Raw genomic sequence first — 23,946 nt, forward strand, 5'->3', positions numbered from 1 at the left:
TTGTTTCGTAACTTAAATTCTATTGTTGATGCATAAACAAATATAAGTTCTGTACTAATTATAAACATTTGGAAGATGAAATACTAGTAATCTTAAAGTATCTATTTGGGGGTTGGGTTGGGTTGTTTGGGGGAAGAGACCAAACTGCGAGGTCATTGGTCTCATCGGATTAGGGAAGGATGGGGAAGGAAGTTGGCCGAGCCCTTTCAAAGGAACCATCACGGCATTTGCCTGGAGCGATTTAGGGAAATCACGGAAAATCTAAATCAGGATGGCCGGACGTGGGATTGAACCGCCGTCCTCCCGAATGCGAGTCCAGTGTGCTAACCACTGCGCCACCTCGCTCGGTGTATCTATTTGGCTATATTCGAACATGTGTTAGCAAAGCCAGCCCTTAATTAATTCCACAGTAATTAACAGTTTTGTCAAAAGTATTGTTTGCCTAACTATATTTGTTAATTTCATGATTTAAGCAAAGAATTTGGCCTAACTCTTATAGTAGAAGGCACTGTTAAAAAGATGGAATTTTTCGAAGTATTCAGTTAATTTAATGAGTTATGTTTTAATTGTAATTTCTGTAAATAAACATCAAACAATGTGTAGTCTGAGCACCTATTATTGTGATGATACATAAGGGCCTGAATTTTGGTCACGAGTCAGTCTGTCTACGGCCAAGTTTCAGACAAGGAACCTGTGTTGGTTAGAACGACGACAATGCATCAACTTAACAGTGAAATAAGTGTTACACCAATTGGTCGTGTGTCAAAGCAATGACAGTGACTGTTCAATTTATTTGAAAGACTGTGAACTGTGTGGTTAGGCTTTTACTGCTCATAGATGTTCAACAGGAAACTATTGTAGCAGCAAGTGGATGTTCGTCTGCTAAATATTAATGAAGCTTATGGCAAGTTAGAACAATAGTGCACTGGCCATATACATTTATAGCTGTTTCTTATTGGGGAGTTGTGAAAAGTGAAAGTAAAAGACTGTGAAATGCAACTGTGCATCTATCGGCTAATCATTTACAGTAGTTGCACATCCAATCCCTATTTTTTCAGCCAGTACCGCAACACCGAATACAACATACGAAATAAGCAAAGTAGGCGAACTGCTACAACTTCCCTTGTTGAGAGCCCTTCCTGGCACAAAGTAACAATGCGGACGCGATCGAACCACGGTATTGACCGTCTAGGCACGGTTGGACTACAGACAATATGAGCCGTGTACCTCCTTCCTGGTGGAATGACTGGAACTGATTGGCTGTCAGACCCCCTCTGTCTAATAGGCGCTGCTCATGTATGGTTGTTTACATCTTTGGGCAGGTTTAGTGACACCTCTGAACAGTCAAAGAGACTGTGTCAGTGATACAATATCCAGAGTCAACATCTATCTTCAGGAGTTCTGGGAACCGGGGTGATGCAAAACATTTTTGATGTGTGTACATTATGTCTCCTGGAGAGCAATTCTGTTTCACATATATTGCACATATACTCTATCACAAAGTGAATTGTCAGCAATAAATCAGTTCAAAATTGACAGTATCTGTAATTAGCACTCTTTAATTAACACATATTAAGCCTTCGTATGGTATAGAAACAGCAAATTAAGCAGTCATAAAAGACCTTGACAATTTACTCTGTGATATGAAGTTAGCAAAAAGAGTAAGTTACTTTTGTTTAGAATGTTGACTCTATAAATATACGCATTTACCATAATTGTAGGAAGTATTGCATTACATTGCAATCATTTGGCCAACAAACAACTTGAAATGTGCATCTGAAATGGGAATGATGTAACATATTGAAGAGTTTCAAGTAATTAATTGTAGTGCATACCATCTGTGGAACAAGCAACAGACTAATTTAAAGTTATAAGTTGCACACATTGCTGGGAGCCATCTGATATTTCGCTAGTAAAAATGTTTGGCAGCCGAGATCTCATGCTGTAATATTTATATTTTTATTTAATTTCCTCAATTACCTGTTTTGTCAGAGGGTAGCTGTCATCTTTGGATGTTCTGGAAATAATACTACTGTGCATAACCAGTACACACTCCACTAATAAAACAAAATGCGCCACATTGGCTTCTCAGGTACATAAAACAGAGTAAATAAAAAGTCCATATCACTAACAGTGTGCCCTGGAATGGAGCCAAGTTCGTCAACAGAGCAGTTATAGCGATGGCACATCAGGAAATACTCCACTTCAGTGCACACTGCTGGTGCTATGGATTTTTATTTACTCAGCTGCATATATTTGACAAGCCAATGTGACGACTTTGCTTTATTAGGGGTGTGTGCATTAGTTATGTTTGTGCAATTTATGTGCAATAGTATTATTCCAGAAAATTCGAAGACGACAACTAGATTCTGCTGAAACCGGTCAGTGAGGAAACAAAATAAAGATAATACAACATGTGATCTTGGCTGTCAAATATTCTATTTAATTTTAAATCTGTCTGAAAATTATTACATAGTAATTGTCATCAAGGCTAATCCTTCACGCAATTGTACCCAATTTCTAGGTCAAAAAATGCAAACATCTGAAAATATCTACAACTAAAATGGCTCTGTGTTAAATGAAGTGTAGATTTCCAGTTAGCTCTTAAATTTTTTCAATAATTTGAAATATGTCACAGCCATCAACCTCCTGCTAAATATCCTTACAGTTTCCATCTTAACGTTACAGCAGCCGAATACAAAAGCCTGTAAAAAGGGCAAATTTTAAATCTCATGTTCTGTTCTTGAAAGAACTATGTTTACTGAATTTCTGGTTTACTTTCTTCTCCTTCATTTCTGTCACTTCACCTTTTCTCAGGTATAGTTCTTCCCCTTTTGGTGGCTTGGCTAACTTTCAAGTCTTAATAAAAAATAATAAACAGCAATGTTTACCTTATTGCCAAGTTCATTAACATGATCACTATCATGTAGAGATTCAGCTCTCAGAAGTCTCTGGATTGTCGATTGAGCATAAATGCAGGTGGTATAAAATTCATATGTACTTTCCAATTTATTAAGACAGCTCAAGCATATCTGCCTTGGCATTTCATCTTGCTCCTCTACCTACAAAAAAGAAAAATGTGACATATTTATGTTAAATATTACTTACAGATTCATTAGTGTAACATGTCCAAACATTTCACATCTGCACTAGCACAATGCAAAAAAAAAAAAAAAAAAAAAAGAAGAAAGCGGTGATGAGGACTGTGATAGTGCAAGTTGGGGGAAGTAGTACGAAAAGAAAGGGAGAGACCATGGGAGAAGTGGAAGGAACGGCAAAGCATTTGGCAAGTAAATAAGTAAAGCAGTCTCATCTATACCACATTATTCTAATCAATTCTGTCTTAAAATGTGAATATTTTATTGAAAATTTACTACTGGTTCTCTGCAAATGAGCTATCACTCATTTCAGATAAACAAAATTCGTGCAGTTATGTCATTTACTGCACAGGCCTGACTACATCATTAGAAACACTGAATGACAGTAAATCAATAAATGAAACAAAATATTCTACATTTTTAAGTGTTGATATTGATAAGAACAATAACAAGATGCCACATGTTATCTTCTTAAATGTCTAAGTTTGGCAACTTTAGCATTACAGATAATATTAGGGTTTCATGATGAATAAGTCATTCATCCCCATTACGGTCGGAGGAAGGCAATGGCAAACCACCTCCACTAGGGCCTTGCCTAGTAAGGCGGCGCGGGTCTCCCACGTCGCTCCCCTACGCTCTGTAAAGAAGTATGAGACTCATCATTATCATCATCATCAAGTCAAAAAGTTGACTTACTTTTCCTATTTTCATTCAGTAATGTCTCATGGCAACATATTCTTGGGGACTGCCTTAGGAGTTTTATTGTTAACAATCACAGTTGGAATATAATACTAGAAGGAGAAAGCATTCAACTCTATCCATCACTCAGCCTGTGTGTGGCACAGAGAGAAGAGAGGTATTCAGCCATAAAAAATCTTTAATTGCCTACCCATTGATGTAAAGAATTTAACAGTAAATGAAACTAACTTCATATAAAAACCAGATAGTAACTGCTTGGCAACTCATTCTACTTCTTAGTCGAATTTTAGCATGTGTAGTAGTACGATGTATGTATCTGTGTGGTTTGTGTTTAAGAGGAAGAGAAGAACATCGAAAATGGTTAATTATAGATCATTGTATGCATAAAAAGAATTCTTAAGAAATCATGTAAATAAAAAAGGATGAGTCTTTATGCATTCAGTGCAAAAAATGTATTGTGGTTCAACCTGGAAATGTTACTGCTGCAAAAGAGGAAAAAAATAAATAAACAAATAAACAAATCATTAGAAGACCAAAGTCTACTGGAAAAAACTGCGGCAAATGTAAATTCACTGACATTCTTATGTAAACACTGCGATAACTTCAGTCTCATTTTAACTAAAAAAAAAAAACACCGTGAAATTGATGAACTATAAAGGACTGAAGAAACAGCTGCAAAACCTTGGTTGTAAAACTCAACAAATAGAGCATCGGATCAACCTTAAAGAAATATCGGCTACCAGTGATGTCAACGAGGCAAGGACCACCGTGGAAAAAGCACAAAACTTGGAAATATACAATAAGTGCATCAAATAGCTATAATGACAACGTGATTTTACAATGTCACTCAGAAACATAAGAGTCCAGATAATAATTACAAACAGCCATCCACTGTAAATTTTTCACCCATCACACTGTAAACAAAGAAATGTGGTTACAAAATCAGTCAAATGGCCTCAAGTGTGCAAAGGGAACGAAAAGTCTTAATTTTTTGCTGATAATCACAGATGTCAGATAGCAGAAAAGGAGGCAGATACACAAATTATGCAAGTGTCAAGGAAGGAGTAGGCATTGAAGAAGTGACAAAAACAGTGTTGCTTTCACTTCTAATGTCATCAACAAGGAATTTTTGATTCCAGTCACCCATACGTCTCCATAATCCATTTGCGGATGATGTACTAGTAGAAGAAATGCTGATATGTCTAGATTTACATGCTCGGCAAACTGATGATTGTGGTACCACCATCTTCGACCTGCATCATCAAGATGGCGGGCAACCCTGTTTCAATCTTATAAAATACGGTGAGCATTAGATACGCAAAAAGACACAAATAAAAGGGAAAATATTTAACTGCAGAAATAACATTACACTTGCGGGACAGTTAAGGAAATTAAGGGGTTTTGGATGAAGACAAGCTCAATATACGATGATCTTAATAATGAAGACATTAAAACAAATACTAATGCAAAAATCAGGCAGACAAAATCCTCAGCCATCAACAACACCAAAAAAAAAAAAAAAAATATTAAAACGTGTGTCAGAAATTCTACTTGGACTAAATGGCTCAAACGAAGTCCATAATAATAAAATCCCAAACACGTAGCTCCAAAACCAGGTACTGAAAATTTCACTTGACCTTTATAGTTCAAACAAAACCCATATATCACAAAACTACATAACTTGACAAATCCGGTATCTGACAGTGTCATAGCTGTGGCGCGGAGAGGTGGGCGGCTGCCATGCTCACTTTCTCACTTACTGTAATGTTTCTCTTCATACAAAATAAGTCCTGGGACATTGCAAAAGTCAAATGTTGCTAAAGGCACTCATGACCCGACCTACAACTCTAATCTAACACTTCACATGGCCTGTATACGAAGTTAACGGTACCACAAAACCAAAAATCACCAACATATCTAGTATCGAAAACCGAACCTCACTAACATAGTTAAAACAAATTTCATTATATTAACCATGAAAATCACATTTATAACGAAATGAAATCCGTACGAAAACATAATCATCAGAAAAAAAAGTAGAACAATTATAGCCATGGCCAGCTACTAGTATCCCGTCCCGCCGACAATGCTACATACAAGACACACAGAATGCAACATACACTGATCCCCGTTCACAGATATGAGAATGGTGGCCAATCTCATACCTTCTCCACAAATGTAGCATTTCACGTACTCGGCAATAAAGCCAAAGAACTGTAGGAACTTAATTGTGGTCAACATGTCACCCCCCAGTGCAACACACAGAGACCTACTAGTCAACTTACACACACTGGACTCATACAAGTAAAGTTGGTGGTGACTTTAATTTACCCTCAATATGTTGGCGAAAATATGTGTTTAAAACCAGAGGTAAGCACAAAACATCATCCAAAATTGTGCTAAAAGGATTCTCTGAAAATTATTTCAAGCAGTTAGTTCACGAGGCCAAGCATATAATAAACGGTTGTGAAAACACACTTGACCTCTTAGTAACAAATATTCCTTAGCTAATAACGAGCATCAAAACGGTTACAGGATTAATGAACACAGGGTTGTTGTATAGAGGTTGAATTTGTAAGCCCCCAATCCTCCAAAAATAAAAGAAAAATATACCTGTTCAAAAAAAGGTGGTAATTTCCAAGAATGTTTGCCTATCGAAGCTGCGGGTTCCAAACGACAGATACCAAATGATAATAAAATAAGGGAAATCAGAGTTTGCAAGGAAAGATATGTGTGTTCGTTTCTTCCATGCGCTGTTCAAGAGTGGAATAATAGAGAATTAGTGCGAAGGTGGTTCGATGAAGCCTCTGCAGGCACTTAGTGTGATTTGTGGAGTATCCATGTAGCTGTAGATAACTTTGCTGCCACAACCGTAACCAACAAAAAAGCAAACACAAAATTAAACATCCAACCACAAACAACACACTGCACTAATAATTCCAAACCCAAAATGAATTATTGTGCATAACTGCTGACATAAAAAACTCATTAACAAAAAGTCACAAACTGTTTGAATATTATTCTCACAAACAGCATTCAAGAAGTCCAATGAATCGTTATCAGCATTCACAACTAATTTAGAAACAAATGTCCCACACTTAAGTGTGCCAATCCATACTCCAACACGCCCTGTACAAACACGATCCATTTCAAATATGCTGCGCCCGCCACCATGAGGTCAAACAACACAATACAGTTATGCATTGGAGCAGAGAGAGGGTACAGCAAACTTTGGTTGACCTCACTTGTCAACGACAGCTACAAACGTGATTGATTTTTTTTTTCTTTATTGTGATTTCATTCCCCTGCACAGGAGGGCTGTCAGCGGCACAATCCGCCGCTCTTCAGCTGAGTGACATGACAGCTAATACAAGAAGAAAATGTTCCACACATAGGCGAAAAAAAAGGGGGACATGAAACAGAGTAAGGGGAGGTAATGGAGGTAAAAATACAGTGACATGGAGACGTTCATGTGGGAAAATTAAAAAAGTCGACATAAACTTAAAAAACACAGTTGGTGATTCGTAGAGCACAAAAAAAGACACACGCACAGGTTAAAAGTTGGCCACAGTATTAAAAAGACTCTAGAACAACACACTTTAAACCAACTTGGAGCACACATGATGAAGAATAAAACTGCCATGTGGGAAGGAGAGGCCTAAGAGGATGGAAAAGGAGGGTAGAGCAAGGTGCAGCAGGGGAGGGGGAGGGATGAAAACAGTAGGGGTGTCAGCGGGTGCACCAAGAGGCAGGAGACAAGTGGGGTGGCAAGATGAAGAGGGAAGCAAGGCAGGAGGGAATTCAGAGACACTGAAGGGGAGCACAGGAGGGGGGGGCGTAGGAGGGGAAAGCCGCTCAGGAGAAAGGAGCGGGAGGACAGGGAGCCTTGAGGAGGAGGCAGGAGGAAGGTGGGGTTAGAGTTGGTAGGGAGGGTAGACGTCAGGGCGAAGCTCATCATCCAGGAGGGGTAGATGCTGGAAGTTGCATTGGGAAAGGAGGCGGAGGGTATGGAGATGGAGAAAGGGTGGGAAACAATGGTAAAGGCGCGGCAATGGGCTGGGGGTGGAGAGGAAGGGAGACACCAAGGGGTGAGGGGGATTGAGGCAGCGGACAATATACAGGGTGCGGATGTGTTCAGGAGAAGGAGAAGGTGGGGAATGTGACTGAATTTAAACTGTTCTTTTATATCATGAAATACACTGAAGTGCCAAAAAAACTGGTACAGGCATGCGTATTCAAATACAGATATATGTAAACAGGCGGAATACGGCACTACGGTCGGCAACACCAACTTAAGAACAACAAGTGGCTGGCGCAGTTGTTGAATCGCTTACTGCTGCTACATTGGCAGGTTATCAAAATTGAAGTTAGTTTGAACATGGTGTTACACTCGGCGCACGAGTGATGGGACACAGCATCTCTGGGGTAGCAATGAAGTGGGGACGACCATTTCGCGAGTGTACAGTGAATATCAGGAATCAGGTCAAACATCAAATCTCCGACGTCGCTGCAGCCAGGAAAAGATCCTAACAACAGGCCCAATGAAGACTGAAGGGAATCATTCAACGTAACAGAAGTGCAACCCTTCCGCAAATTGCTATAGATTTCAAAGCTGTGCTATCAACAAGTGTCACCGTGCAAACCATTCATCGAAACATCATTGATATGGACTTTCGCAGCCGAAGCCCCACTCGTGTACCCTTGAGGACTGCACGACACAAAGCTTTATGCGCCGCCTGGACCAGACAACACCGACATTGAATAGTTGATGATTGGAAATGGGTTGCCTGGTCGGATGAGTCTCGTTTCAAATTGTATCGAGCGGATGGGCGTGTACGGGTATGGAGACAAATTCATGAATCCATGGACCCTGAATGTCAGCAGGGGACTGTTCAAGCTGGTGGAGGCTCTGTAATGATGTGGGGCGTGTACGGTTGGAGTGATATGGGACCCTTGATATGTCTAGATATGACTCTTGACAGGTGATACGTACGTAAGCATCCTGTCTGATCACCTGCATCCATTCATGTCCATTTGCATTCTGACAGACTTGGGCAATTCCAGCATGAAAATGCAACATCCCACACATCCAGAATTGCTACAGGCTCGCTCCAGGAACACTCTTCTGAATTTAAACACTTCTGCTGGCCACCAAATTCCCCAGATATGAACATTATTGAGCATACCTGGGATGCCTTGCAAAGTGCCGTTCAGAAGAGGTCTTCACCCCCTCATACTCTTACGGATGTATGGCCAGCCTTGCAGGATTCATGGTGTTAGTTTCCTCCAGCACTACTTCAGACGTAAGTTGAGACGATGCCACATCATATTGCGGCACTTCTGCATGCTCGTGGGGGTCCTACACAATATTAGGCAGGTGTACCAGTTTCTTTGGCTCTTCAGTGTAAGAGGGGAAATGATAGGCAGCAATGGTGTAGCTAACCAAAAGAATGCAGCAAGTTGTACTTGGTAAGTCAGCCAATGTAATCAGGTGAGATTCTTCTGAGTGGGGAGAAATAACGTGTGGTTCTCCAAGGATCAATCTTAGGCCTGCTATTGTTCTGTCTAATACACAATATACAGAATTAGTTCTTTTTGTGGACGAAACTTTTACTGTAATCAATGTATACCCAAATACAGCAGCAGAAGTAGTGGCAAACAATGTTTTTAAAAGTACCATTGATGGGTGTTCTGCAAATGTCTCACTTTCAGTTTTAATAAAGACACAATATATTCAGTTCTGCATATCTGGAAGTACTACACCAATGATAAATGTAACACACAGAGAGGAAATAAGTAGGATGGAAACATCAAAATTCTTAACTGTCCATATTGACGAGAATTTAAACTGGAAAAAGGTCATCTTGGAACTCCTAAAGCAACTTAGTTCAGCCATATTGGCACTTGAATCATTGCATCCTGGGACAGACAAATCAGTATGATTACATATTCTGCATATTTTCATTCAATAAAGTCATATGAAATAAACATTCTGGGTACCTGATCTCCAAGGAAAAAAGTCTTCTTTGTTCAAAAACGCACTGTACACATAATATGTGGGGCTTACCCATGATCATGTTGTAGACATTCATGAAATTTGTTGTAAATAGTCCACTGCAGTTCCAAAGGGACAATGCTGTTCATAATTACATTTCCAGAAGAAGAAACAACATTCATTACTCCACACTAAGGTTGTCTTCAGCACAAAAAAGGGTACACAATGCTGGGACCACAATTCTTTTTCATTTACCCACTGATATAAAAATTGAAAACAAACTGAAAAAGATTCTCCTGGGCAACTCCTAATATTCCATAGTAGCATTTCTGTTACTGTAATAGGTAAAAGGTGATAGGTAGGAATTAATAACTCACATCTGTATAACATCATCATAATCTTGGACAGCTATCAGCCTCTGGCCGGGTCTGTATGGAACATAGGCCTCTCCATTGTCTTCTGTCTTGCCACCATCTCTCTGTCTTCACCTTGGTCCAGTCTTCTCCTTTCTTCTGGACTCATTCCTCTACTCCTTTCAGCCATCTGTCTCTCGGTCTTCCTCTTAGTCTCTTTCATTTCAGTTTCATCTCTTGTATCCTCCTGGGTATCCTCTTCTCCTCCATTCTCTTAATATGTCCATATCATCTCAGCCTTGATTTCTCTATCTCCTCCTGCAATGGTTCCACCTTCATTAACTCTCTGATCCTCTCATTTCTTAACCTGTCTATCTTTGTCACTCCTACACTGTCTCTCAAGAATTTCATCTCACTAGCTTGTACTTTGCTTTTCTCTCTTCCTTTCATCACCCAGGTTTCTGATGTGTATGTCAGGATTGGGATATAGTATGACCGTTATATAACCTTTTTACTGATCTACACAGGCTTCTGACACTCTTCCGAAATGCTTCTGCTTTTCTCCCCCACTCGTTTATTTCTCTGTCGTTTTTTCCATCTTCCTGTAACAGGCTTCCTAGGTACTTGAAGCTCCCCACTCTCCTCAATCATTCCTCACCAATTGTTATTCCAGTTGTTCCCCTCTCCTTCTTTCTTGTTGTGATAATCATCTCACTCTTACTTATACTAAATTTCATCCCATATTCTGTACTGTTCGTTCCCATACGTCCAACTGCTCTTGTACTTCCTCCTTATTCCGCCAAATCATCAGATCATCTGCAAATACCACAGCTTTCATTTTTCCTTCACCAATTACTTGTGCTACTGTACTCATTATATCGCCCATCACTACAATGAAGAGTAATGGTGAAAGTGCACTTCCCTGCTTGAAGCCATTCTTCTGTTCAATACATGCTGATCTCTCTCCTCCCACTTTCACACAGCTCACACTTCCATGGTACATTTCTCTTATCCTCCAAATAATCTGTTTTGCTACTCCCCTGTTCTGCAGGGCTTTCCACACTTTGCTTCTACGTACACTATCATATGCTTTTTCAATGTCCAGGAAGGTCATTAATAGATCTATTCGATATTCATAGTGCTGTTCCTGCAGTTGTCTTACAGCAAAAATTAGATCCACCGTGAACCTTCCTGTTCTGAAGCCATGTTGCTTTTCTCTCATTCTTCCTTCTCATTTTGCCCGAATTCATGCTTCCAAAATTTTCTCAAAAATCTTTGCACAATGTCTCATCAATGTTATCCCCGATAGTTCTTGCACTCTTTTCTATTTCCCTCCTTAAAGATTGGTACAATTATTCCCTTCCTCCAGTCTTCTGGGACCATCTTCTGTCTCCACACAATTTTCATTACTCGATATAGCCATTGTATCCCCACCTCTCCTGCTGCTCTCACCACCTCTACACTTAGCTCATCCAGACCTGGTGACTTGCCCAATGCCTCTTCCACTTCTCCCCATGTAAGGCCTTTTTCTGTGTGCTGTTCTTCCTCTTTTTTCTCCTCGGCTTGTTCCTCCTCATCCAGGTCCCCATTCGGTTTCAGGAGTTCTTCAAAATACTCCTTCCACATATTCTTGAGTTCCTCCTTATTCTCTACATCTTGTCCACTTTTGTTCACCATTTGAGCATAATCTGTCGTACCGTTCTTCCTCTTACTTTTAATCATCCCATATAACATCTTTTTTTAACCTTCACTCTCCTCCTCCATCATTCTAGTCCACTGTTCCATCCACTTTCTTCTTTCCTCCGCCACCACTCTTTTTGCTTCTTTCTTTCTTACCTGATACTCTTCCATTGTCTCTACTGTTCTCTTCTGGAACCATACCCTAAAGGTTCTATTCTTCTTTTGTACTATATCCTTTGTTTTATCATTCTACCAGGATGTTTCTTTCCATCTCTTTTTGTTGCTTGTCCTCCCACATATTGCTTCCACTGTACTTACTAGTGTTCCCTTGAATCTTCCCCATTCCTCTTCTACTGCTTTTGGCTCATCCTTTGGGATGCTTTCCTTTACTACTTGCAGGCACTGTAGCCTGCTTTCTTCCTCCTTCAACTTCCATATCCTTATACATCTTTCCTGATTTTCTGTCCCTTTGTTATCCTTAGTCTCTCTCAGGTTCATTACCAGCAAACAGTGGTCGCTATCCAAGGCCTCTGATGGTAATACCTTAATGTCAATGATGTTCATATTCATTGCACTATCATACAGGAAGCAGTCAACTATCTACATTCTCTTTAAGTATTGACTGTACCAGGTAATGTTGTGGCTCTCCCTTTTCCTGAACCAAGAGTTCCCAACCAGCAAGTCATTCCTTTGACAGAACTCCAATAGTCTTTCACCTTCCTCATTTTGGCAGCCCCAACCCTCTGGTCCAAGCACACTTTCGCAGCCTTGTCTTTCTCTTACAACTTGTGCATTTAAATCCCCCATTACCATCATATTCTTCCTTCCCGTCTGCTTCTCGATTTACTCTTCAAACTCTTGCTTCTTCTAAGAAGTGCAACCCGCCTGCACTGCATACACTTGTATTACCTCTATGGTCATCCCCTTGAGTGATATTTTGGTCTTCATCATCCTATCACTCAATCTCTTCACTTCCTCTTTCAATCCATCTCTTACTACTATTCCGACTCCATTTCTCCTTCCCTCCTCATTTCCACTCCAGTATCATTGGTAGCTTTTCCTCAGTTCTCTCCTTCCTTCTCCTTTCCATCTCATTTCAGCTAACCCCAACAGGTCTAACTCCCTTCACATCTGTATATATTTCAAGAAGAGTTCCACTTGTAAATAGTCAGCATGTAGCCATATCTACAAAAAATTTTGTGATGTGAATATAAAATGACTCATTCCACGCCATTATGATTTATTCATCTTTTGGATTTGCAGTTCTTGTATTTTTCTGTGTATACAGTTAAAATTATTGGATACTGGTTCTGCCCTTTATGCAAAACACTGCTTTTTTCTGGTCACCCAAATGCCGACTGGGTCAGGACTCACAACAACATCATTTACACTGCATTTTGTGAAGTGAAAAGGTGTCTGTTATACCAAAACTATACAAACTACACTTAATATGTGTGTGCAGTGCTCTCAGAATGTGAAAGAAGAAGGATCTGTCATAACAAAATGTGAGTAATAATAAATACACATGCAAAACATTTGCCACATCAAAATCACGTTTTTAAAATTTAAGGGATGCGTTAACTCACTGACAAAATTCACATTTACACTGTTTGGTTTGCAGATGACAAGCTAACAGTGCAGGATACCATACGGATGGTCTTGCAAAACCATACAATGTAAAATTTAGGTGAAAACAAAAACTGTCTTTGGGCCTCATTTTGTTAGATCAATTACAATCTAAAATATGTTCACTTTTTACAGTTTTTCAATAATCAAAACCCACTGATGATGGCAAAACATAATTGGTTAACAAGAAAAGACAGTGTTTTGCGTAAAAGGCAGAACCTATATCCAATACTATTATGATTTATCATGCAACTGATCCCTGGAAAGTGGAATTAACAGCAAGCACAGCATGCCAGAATGATATGACACAAACAGTCAAAACAACTATAAACAAGAGAGGGGTAGATTAATTTCTTTCTAAAAGTAAATAGACTACAACAAGGGGCAAAAGTGAAATGCTCTTAAAGGATAATGTGAAAGGACACTGTAAGATGCTTATATAATATACAATATACAAGAAGACTTTTCATGGAAAACTGGAATTTTTTTACATGAAAGCACTCTGAAGTGAAACGCAACTATCTAGATCTGTGTTGTGGTACATGGCACAGTTACTTACCTAACAGGAAGTTCATTCCAGTACACATTCAGCAATAGAAAAAAAAGGTTCACTGCGGAATTAACGACTTCGCTGCAGATAAGACACACCTAGTACAATATAGCAGAGAGCCTTTGCAGAGCTTGGGGACTATGAGAGGCATAGAAGACTGAAGTATCTGGTCTGTCTACGAGACATGGTCTAGTGTACCCGATAGTACAGTATTGTCAGGAAAAATTGAAGTAATGGTCTAGTGAACAATTTTAATCCACAAGGAAAGTTCAGTTTACACTCCAAAGCAAAAATGGAATTTTATCAGGCCTCTAATCTGTACATGAAAACAAGGTACCTCAGGTCAGCAGACTTTTGCTGAGTACCATTAGAAACTCGATAATCTGTTAATCAGTACGATCTATTCTGATCCGAAGGACAAATGTATTACTGTCATTGTTTTTAAGTCCAGAGACTGGTTTGATGCAGCTCTCCACATTAATCTATCCTGTGCAAATCTCTCCATAACTACTGCAACCTCCTTACTGTATTCATGCCCAGGTCTCCCTCTACAATTTTTAACCCAACCCTACCCCCTTTCGCCCCCCCCCCCCCCCCCCAATCCACAAACTTCCCTCCATTACCAAATCTTCTATTTCTTGATGCATCAGAAGGTGTCATATCAATTGATTCCTTCTTTTAGTCAAGTTGTGACATAAAATTCTTTTTTCCCCAATTCAGTTCAGTACCTTCTGATTAGTGACTCAGTGTAATCATATAATCTTCAGCATTCCTCTGTAGCAGCACATTTAAAAAGCTTGCATTCTCTTCTTGCCTGAACTGCATGACATCCACACTTCACTTCTGTACGAGACTACACTCAAGACAAATACTTTCAGAAAAGACATCCTAATAGTTAAATTTATATTCAATGTTAATAAATCTCTCTTTTTCCCAAAATGCTTGTCTTGCTATTGCCAGCATGCATTTTATATTTTCTCTACTTCAACAATCATCAGTTATTTTGATGCCCATATAACAAAAAGTCATCTACCACTTTTAGTGTTTCATTTCGTAATCTCATACCCTCAGCCTTGCCTGATTTAATTCAACTACACTCCATTACTTCTCCTGAACTTCATTCAGCTAACTGAGACACCACAGTGTGGACGATAATAGGAAGAGTTGGATGGGGGCGTTTATTGGAACTGTGCCATTTAGCCGATACTTTTTTTTACATATTTTTTCTCTTTTTTCAGTTTTTTTATTTTTTATTTATTTATTTATTTATTTATTTATTTATTTTTTTATAAATTGACTAACCCCACATGCAGTAACAAGGACTACACAATACATATTTTGAATGCAAGCAAAAATCTTTACAAGCTGATACTTAATTTACAATTTGCAACAAAAAGGTGTATTTATGTCCCCATGCTAGGCAAATTGATGAAATAAATTCTGAACCCATCGGTGACGCTAGTAATATGAAAACAAAATTTCAAAACATCAACAAACAGGTCCACAGACAAATTTTTACTGACAACCTAGTACGACATAGTAAGATAACAAACGCCAACACTAATACAACCACACAATCAGATATACAACAATTACAGTGGTAAATTCACATAGTCAAGTATAAACCATTGAATAAAGTTGGAAATAAAAACAACTAAGTACAACCGCAAGATAATAAAGTTCAACATAAATAAAACCACACAGTCAGGTATAAAACCATTACATAGGATCGGACATGAATTGAGGTGCATCTGCCTTTGATCACATGGTATTGAAGCTCAAAACTCAAAACAAAGACCATATAATGTATTTATAAAAGCTGTAAATTATCATACATAAATGTACAGCTTTTTTCCAATTCTGGAACTCCTCTCTTTTAGCTACCAAAACACGAATGTAGAGCAGGCATCCACAATAGATCATTAAGATATTAATGTAAGAGCATATTTCTGATAGAACTTCAAAATAATGTTTCACCCTTAAACAACAGCTTCATGGGTATAAAAATGAGCATGTCAAATGTTGTAAAACGAAGTTCCTACGGGATATTGACCATGAATCCAACATACACCACTCTCATGTTAGTTACCTAACTTCAGAAAAAACTGATAATTTTCTTGTGTCAAGTCTAATGCAGACATGTAAATTAAGACTACCAACCAAATGAATGGATACTTTCATATTAAGGAGCCCAGTGAAGCATAGTACTGTAAAGTACAATGCTAATCTAGCTTGTCATAACATACTTGATACCAGCATATATGAAAGTGGCATTGAGGGAGGGAAGAGTAGGGGTTGAGCAGGGAAAGAGGATGATGGGAGGTTGGTAGGAGGGGGGGGGGGTGAAGGAGGAAAGGAGACCCAACTTTAAAGCCGACACTGTGAATGTACTGACAGCTGTGAAGATAAGTGAAAGTAATCGACGCACTGGCTCGCAGAAGTGATGAGTGCAACATGAGTAATTATATTCACTTAATCAGCTTCTTCCTGATCTTTAATTTCCTTGACTATTGCTTGTTTCAGAGATAAACTACAATTTAGTCTCAATCTCATCTCAAGCACTGTTTCCCTTTCATTCCCTTAGACTCATGTAACTGCTGTCTGGTTTCTGTTCAAGTTGTAAATGAGATTTTCGTCCTTGTATTTTATCCATGCTAACTTCAAAATTTCAAAGTCTCTAATCAGTTAACCATGTCAAAAGTTTTCTCTAAATCTATAAATGCTGTTTATATAGTTTTGCCTTTCTTCAACCTGCATTCTAAGGTAAGAAGTAGGACCAGTATTTCCTTGTATGCTGTTATAATTTTCCAGAACCCAAACTAATTTTGACAAGGACAGCTCCTGACTGTTTTTCCATTCTTCTGTAAATCATTTGTATCAGTTTTTGCCAATCATACTCACACCTGTCAGCATCTGCCTTCTTTGGAAATGGAATTATTACATACTTCTTGAAGTCATGTGGAATTTTCCCCATGTCATACATCTTGCACACCAAGTGTAATAATTCTGTTATGGCTGGCTCTCACAAGGATATCAATAATTCTGTGGAAATGTCATCTACTCCAGAGCCCTTGTTCCCAGTTAGGTCTTTCAGTGCTCTACCAAATTCTTTTTGCAGTATTATATCCCCCATCTCATCCTCTTCACCTATTTCATCATTTCTTTCTATAACATTTTCATCAAATCTGTCTCCATTCCACCTTTCTGTTTTCCCTGGTACTGCTTTGTACTGGCTTATCATCTGAGCTCTTGATATTCATGCACCTGCTTCTCTTTTCCCCAAAGGTGTCTCTAATTTTGCTATAAATAGCATCTGCCTTTCCCCTAATCATGCATGTTCGTACAGCCTTGCATTTGTCCTCCAGCTACTCCTACTTAACCATTTTGCTTTTTCTATAAATCTCATTTTTGAGCTATCTATATTCCCTTTTGTCTGTTTCAGATGCTGCACTTCTATATTTCTACATCTCGTCAATTAAATTATGTGATCCTACACTGATTTCACTATTTCACCTCTGAAAGTGATCCACTGGTCTTCTACCATATTCCTTACTCCTGGTGCAGTAAAGTTTTGCCAACTGCTCTCTCTGTAGCTCTCAACATCCTCTGGTTCTTTCAATTTATCCAGTCCCATCTACTTAATCTTCCAGCGAGCGCATTGGCTTATAAATTATGCCAAATGCAAAATAAGGTAACTTTATGCCAAATGCAAAACAAGTTTAATTTTTACAAATTTAGATTCTTTGTTGGGTCTGGGAAACAGCTATTCCTTCATTACTGCTTCGGCTACAATGCTGATATGTTGTGTCCACTATCAAATACCTGTATTGTCGCTTGAAAAGTTTGAAAGCAAGTGTGTCACATTTGATGTAGGTAACATAGTATCGCCTGGTAAAATGAGGCTAAGACATGATCTCTAAATATCACAGTGCATTCTCATATAGGATTCTAACTCAATAAAATGTTGGCTATACCAATGAGATAAAGCAGTAAGCATTCAAGACTTCAGAAAATTAATAATTGACATCATTACAAAAATGAAACAATCAGATGTGTTAATATAGGAGACAAATATACAAGCAAACAAACAAACTATTCTTAAAACATCCATCATCTGTATACAACATTTTATGTTCAACATCATTACATAGTAACTTGTCAATCATAAAAGTACTATGTACACTTATGCAAGTAGGTCCAGCAGTAAGTGACTGACTCAAAGTTGTGGGTGAACTGACATCTATGCGTGGTCACATAGGTCAACAAGGAAATACACACAGACACAGTTACAAAAACAGTTCAAGAACAGGCAAAAAAAAAAAAAGTGATGAAGTGATGAAATATAAAATGTTGTTGTTGTCTTCAGTCCAGAGACTGGTTTGATGCAGCTCTCCATGCTACTTTATCCTGTGCAAGCTTCTTCATCTCCCAGTACTTACTGCAACCTACATCCTGAATCGGCTTGGTGTATTCATCTATTGGTCTCCCTCTACGATTTTTACCCTCCACGCTGCCCTCCAATGCTAAATTTGTGATCCCTTGATGCCTCAGAACATGTCCTACCAACCGGTCCCTTCTTCTTGTCAAGTTGTGCCACAAACTCCTCTTCTCCCCAATTCTATTCAATACCTCCTCATTAGTTATGTGATCTACCCATCTAATCTTCAGCATTCTTCTGTAGCACCACATTAGCGAAAGCTTCTATTCTCTTCTTGTCTAAACTATTTATTGTCCATGTTTCACTTCCATACACCCCATACAAATACTTTCAGAAACGACTTCCTGACACTTAAATCTATACTCGATGTTAATAAATTTCTCTTCTTCAGAAACACTTTGCTTGCCATTGCCAATCTACATTTTATATCCTCTCTACTTCGACCATCATCAGTTATTTTGCTCCCCAAATAGCAAAACTCCTTTACTACTTTAAGTGTCTCATTTCCTAATCTAATTCCCTCAGCATCACCAGACTTAATTCCACTACATTCCATTATCCTCGTTTTGCTTTTGTTGATGTTCATCTTATATCCTACTCTCAAGACACTGTCCGTTCCGTCCAACTGCTCTTCCAAGTCCTTTGCTGTCTCTGACAGAATTACAATGCCATCGGCAAACCTCAACATTTTTATTTCTTCTCCATGGACTTTAATACCTACACCGAATTTTTCTTTTGTTTCCTTTACTGCTTGCTCAATATACAGATTGAATAACATCGGGGACAGGCTAAAACCCTGTTGCACTCGCTTCCCAACCACAGCTTCCCTTTCATGCCCCTCGACTCTTACAACAGCCATATGGTTTCTGTACAAATTGTAAATAGCCTTTCGCTCCCTGTATTTTACACCTGCAACCTTTAGAATTTGAAAGAGAGTATTCCAGTCAACATTGTCAAAAGCTTTCTCTAAGTCCACAAATGCTAGAAATTAGGTTTGCCTTCCCTTAATCTATTTTCTAAGATAAGTTGTAGGGTCAGTATTGCCTCACGTGTTCCAACATTTCTACGGAATCCAAACTGATCTTTGCCGAGGTCGGCTTCTACCAGTTTTTCCATTCGTCTGTAAAGAATTCGCGTTAGTATTTTGCAGCTGTGACTTATTAAACTGATAGTTCGGTAATTTTCACATCTGTCAACACCTGCTTTCTTTGGGATTGGAATTATTATATTTTTTTTATTCATTATTAAACCTACACCTGCATTACCCCTATTTGATTTTGTATTTATAACCCTGTATTCACCTGACCAAAAGTCTTGTTCCTCCTGCCACCAAACTTCACTAATTCCCACTATATCTAACTGTAACCTATCCATTTCCCTTTTTAAATTTTCTAACCTACCTGCCCGATTAATGGATCTGACATTCCACGCTCCGATCTGTAGAACGCCAGTTTTCTTTCTCCTGATAACGACGTCGTCCTGAGTAGTCCCTGCCCGGAGATCCAAATGGGGGACTATTTTACTTCCGGAATATTTTACCCAAGAGGATGCCATCATCATTTAACCATATAGTATAGCTGCATGCCCTCGGGAAAAATTACGGCTGTAGTTTCCCCTTGCTTTCAGCCGTTCGCAGTACCAGCACAGCAAGGCCGTTTTGGTTAATGTTACAAGGCCAGATCAGTCAATCATCCAGACTGTTGCCCCTGCAACTACTGAAAAGGCTGCTGCCCCTCTTCAGGAACCACACGTTTGTCTGGCCTCTCAACAGATACCCCTCGGTTGTGGTTGCACCTATGGTACGGCCATCTGTATACATATAAAATATGAAAAGAAATAAGAAGATAATTAACATGTAACATCAAAATCTCGATAGTTAGGCCTGGAATTAACATATCTTTGAATGTTATTGGCATTGTTGTGAAATATACAAAAATGTAAACTGAATATTAAACATTCCACATACAGAAGTAAATTTATTTTATTTTTGGTCCATGTCATGGTTATATTCATAAGTGATATCACATTCTAGATATTCAAAATGTTTTACTTACTCCAAGAGTTTATTATTGAAGACTACTTTAGACCTTATTGGTTATCTGCCCTGAAATGCCATCACTTTCATTTTATCTACCGGCAATGTTAGGTTGTAATTTGAAGCTATCTGCTGCAAATTATAGACTTCCTCCTGAAGGTCATATTCGTTCTCTGTAATCAGAGTTAGGTCACCTGTATATAAAATACACGTCTAGTGCCATGATCTACAAAACTTTTCATCTGCTTGAAGTGTGTTGGAGAAATACATCATCCTTGTTGTACCCACTTGTTTGTGTTCACTGGCTTCGTTGTTATGTTTCCCATACATGTAACAATTTCGGTTTTTGTATAATGAAATGAAATGATCATATGGCATTGCTGGCCAAGAGGTCCCATTCGGGTTCGGCTGCCAAGTGCAAGTCTTATTTCAGTTGGTGCCACATTGGGCGACTTGCAGCCGATGATGAGGATGAAATGATGATTAGAACAACACAATACCCAGTCCCTGAGCAGAGAAAATCTCCACCTTGGCCGGGAATCAAACCCAGGTCCAGTGCATGGGAGGCAAGCATGTTACCACCCAGCTATGCAGGCGGACAGGTGTTTGTATATAGATTCTTAATAGCATTTATGAGGTGAGATGGGTAACCTCGTTCAGTCATGATATTCTATAGAATTTCTTTATTCATATTATCAAACGCTTACCGGTACTCAAAAGGCATAGCAGTACCAACCCATACTTGTGGAACTGAAGCATTGAGAACAACAAGAGACCAAGACAGTAGAATACAGGCTCAAGAAATGGGATATCTAAGGAGAGTGGGAGGAGTTACAAGGGAAAATAAAAAAAGAAATGAAGATATAAGGAAATATTTAGGTATAAAAACCCACATGAAAACATAAAGGAAAACAGGAGAAAATGGAACAAGTAGACCGTGCGGGTAGAGAAAGATTCCCAGTAAAGGCTCTAAATTATAAATGCACTAGAACAAGAAATATAGGAACCCCTGACAACAAATGAGTACCATAATAAGCAACTTGCCCAATACATGAAGTGAAGAAGAAGAAGAAAAAGAAAAAGAACATAAAAAGGCAACCATGTTGTATTCAAAAGAGAGAAATATTTGTCTAACTTCCAGAACTAAGATAATGACACTTCTGAGATTACCTTACCTCATAAGTGTGAATAAACAAAACCAAACAAGGGGCACTGGTGGTTCAGGAATACAAAAACTGTGCTGTGATGAGTTTCAAGAGTTTTCTCTTCATGCTTGGGTGTTTACATTTTAATGACAAGACCACTCGGGATCAGAGAAAAGGAAATGACAAATTAGCACCCATCCATGTAGCTCTGGATGAGTTCATGGCAAACTGCAAAAAGTAAACAATACCAGTGAGTTTATCACCACATATGAAAAACATTAGGCTTTCTGTGGATGATGCAGTTTTATTCAGTATACAAGGTGATTATAATTAAAGTTGAACTTTAAAAATGCTGTACAAATAACACCAGTGGTCAGAATGACGTCAAATTGCAATGAAATATTATCGGAGAAGGGAAAAACGTATGGCAGAAGAAAACAACAGTGTGAAAATTGATCAATAGGTTGCACTGTGTGTGTCAGAATAAGTAAATGAAAACACCTGTCATGTGCACAACCCACTGAAATTGGTATAAACACGCCGGGTACACAGCTTTTCCTCCTATCATGTCTGCGACGTTCACCATGACTGTCTCAATGTAGGATTGCACTTTGCTTGTAAAGCTGTATTGCAAGAATGATGACTGTGCATATGTCACTCTGCAGAAGTTCTGGACACTGAAGGGTTTGAATAAAGGTGTTGGTCTGACGACTGCCGTGGGACTTGAGAAAATGATTTGGAAATTTGAAGAAAGGTTCTTTTCGTGTGCAACCTGGTAGAGGGAGGAAATGAACTGATTCGACCTCAGTGGAAGCAGTGGCCATAGCAATGCAGCAGGAGATGGGTGGCGGTGTGCAAACGTGTAGTGCACAGAGAATTGCCCGAACATTAGACATACCCGTGAGCATGGTGCGAAAAATCCTACGAAATATCCTTCTTTCCTATCCATTCAAAATTACCAATGTGCAAGAGTTTCTTCCTGTTGACCTGCCAGCAAGAGAGACCTTTGCTTTAGAATTTGTTGCTCATATGGAAGTGGACAATGATTGGTCATGGAAGATTTTGTGGACAAACGAAGCCCACTTCCATCTGATAGGATATGTCAATATACAAAATTGTTGAATATGGGCAATGAAAAATCCACACATAAATCAACCAGTACCACTTCATCCTGAAAAGGCCACTGTGTGGTGCCGGTTTATGGCATCATTTATCATAGGGCCAAATTTTTTCGAAGAGACAGGTGCTTCCGGTCCTTTTACCTGTACCATCACTGGTAAGTGCTATGAGTGTCTTTTGCGCTACCACATCTTTCCAGCTCTCCAACTGTGTGGATGAGATGATTTTTTATGCAAGATAGCGCACCTCTGCACATTGCAAATCCAGTTAAGCAGCTGCTGAGGTGCTGTTTCGGAAATGCTAGAATTATCAACTGCCATTCCTCTACAACCTGGCCATTCTGATCACCTGATCTTAATGCTTGTGACTTCTGGCTGTGGGGCTATCTGAAAGATGTGTTCAGTGTCCCAATTGCAAACTTAGCTGCATTGAAGGCACACATTGCACAACACATTCTGCATGTACCCCGGAAACACTTCGATCAGTTGTGGAACATGCCGTTTCTCGATTTCAACTTGCAGAAAACAGCGGACAACATACTGAACTTGTTTTGTGCCAGTCGCACTGAAATTAATAATCCGATTTGATTTTGATTTATGTGGTTTTTGGCCTCAGGGCAGTTAAAAGCTGATGTGACTGAAGCTTTTTATGCGGTTTTTAGCCTCATGACGATTAAAAACCAATGTGATTGACACTTTTTTTGCATTTTTTCACCTCAGGGCAATTAAAAACCGATTCTTCCCATCCAATGTGATATGACCTTGCCGTGGTGGATGGGCTTACGTAACTTAACAGTATTACACCTGTACACCCACACACACTGAGTAGTACAGTTTGTTTAACATCAAACATACACCTTAGGCATTGTTGTATGATTCATTTGTCACTTGCAGTTGAGTACAATTAAATTATGATGCTTACAGTGCTATATATTGCAAGATTTTGTAACTATTTATTTTTCTTATGCTACACTTCCCCCTTCCCCCCAACCATGAACCATGGACCTTGCTGTTGGTAGGGGGGCTTGAGTGCCTCAGTGATACAGATAGCCGTACCGTAGGTGAAACCACAATCGAGGGGTATCTGTTGAGAGGCTAGACAAATGTATGGTTCCTGAAGAGGGGCCTTAGCATTTTCAGCAGCTGCAGGGGCAACAGTCTGGATGATACACTGATCTGGCCTTGTAACATTAATCAAAACAGCCTTGC

The 23,946-nt window shown here is 39.1% G+C and overlaps 1 protein-coding gene across 3 annotated transcripts in view; it reads right to left on the bottom strand.

The window, feature by feature from the left end:
- The window catches only part of LOC126236011 (uncharacterized), an 85,813-nt gene that overhangs the window by 52,942 nt on the left and 8,925 nt on the right, over nt 1-23,946 (bottom strand). For all 3 annotated transcript variants that reach the window (XM_049945021.1, XM_049945020.1, XM_049945019.1), the window contains exon 2: nt 2,892-3,062. In XM_049945021.1, the coding sequence (XP_049800978.1) occupies nt 2,892-3,044 (153 nt within the window). In that variant the 5' untranslated portion in view covers nt 3,045-3,062. The remainder of the gene's footprint in view (nt 1-2,891; nt 3,063-23,946) is intronic.

Source organism: Schistocerca nitens, chromosome 2 (assembly GCF_023898315.1).
Source record: "Schistocerca nitens isolate TAMUIC-IGC-003100 chromosome 2, iqSchNite1.1, whole genome shotgun sequence".
NCBI lineage: Eukaryota > Metazoa > Arthropoda > Insecta > Orthoptera > Acrididae > Schistocerca > Schistocerca nitens.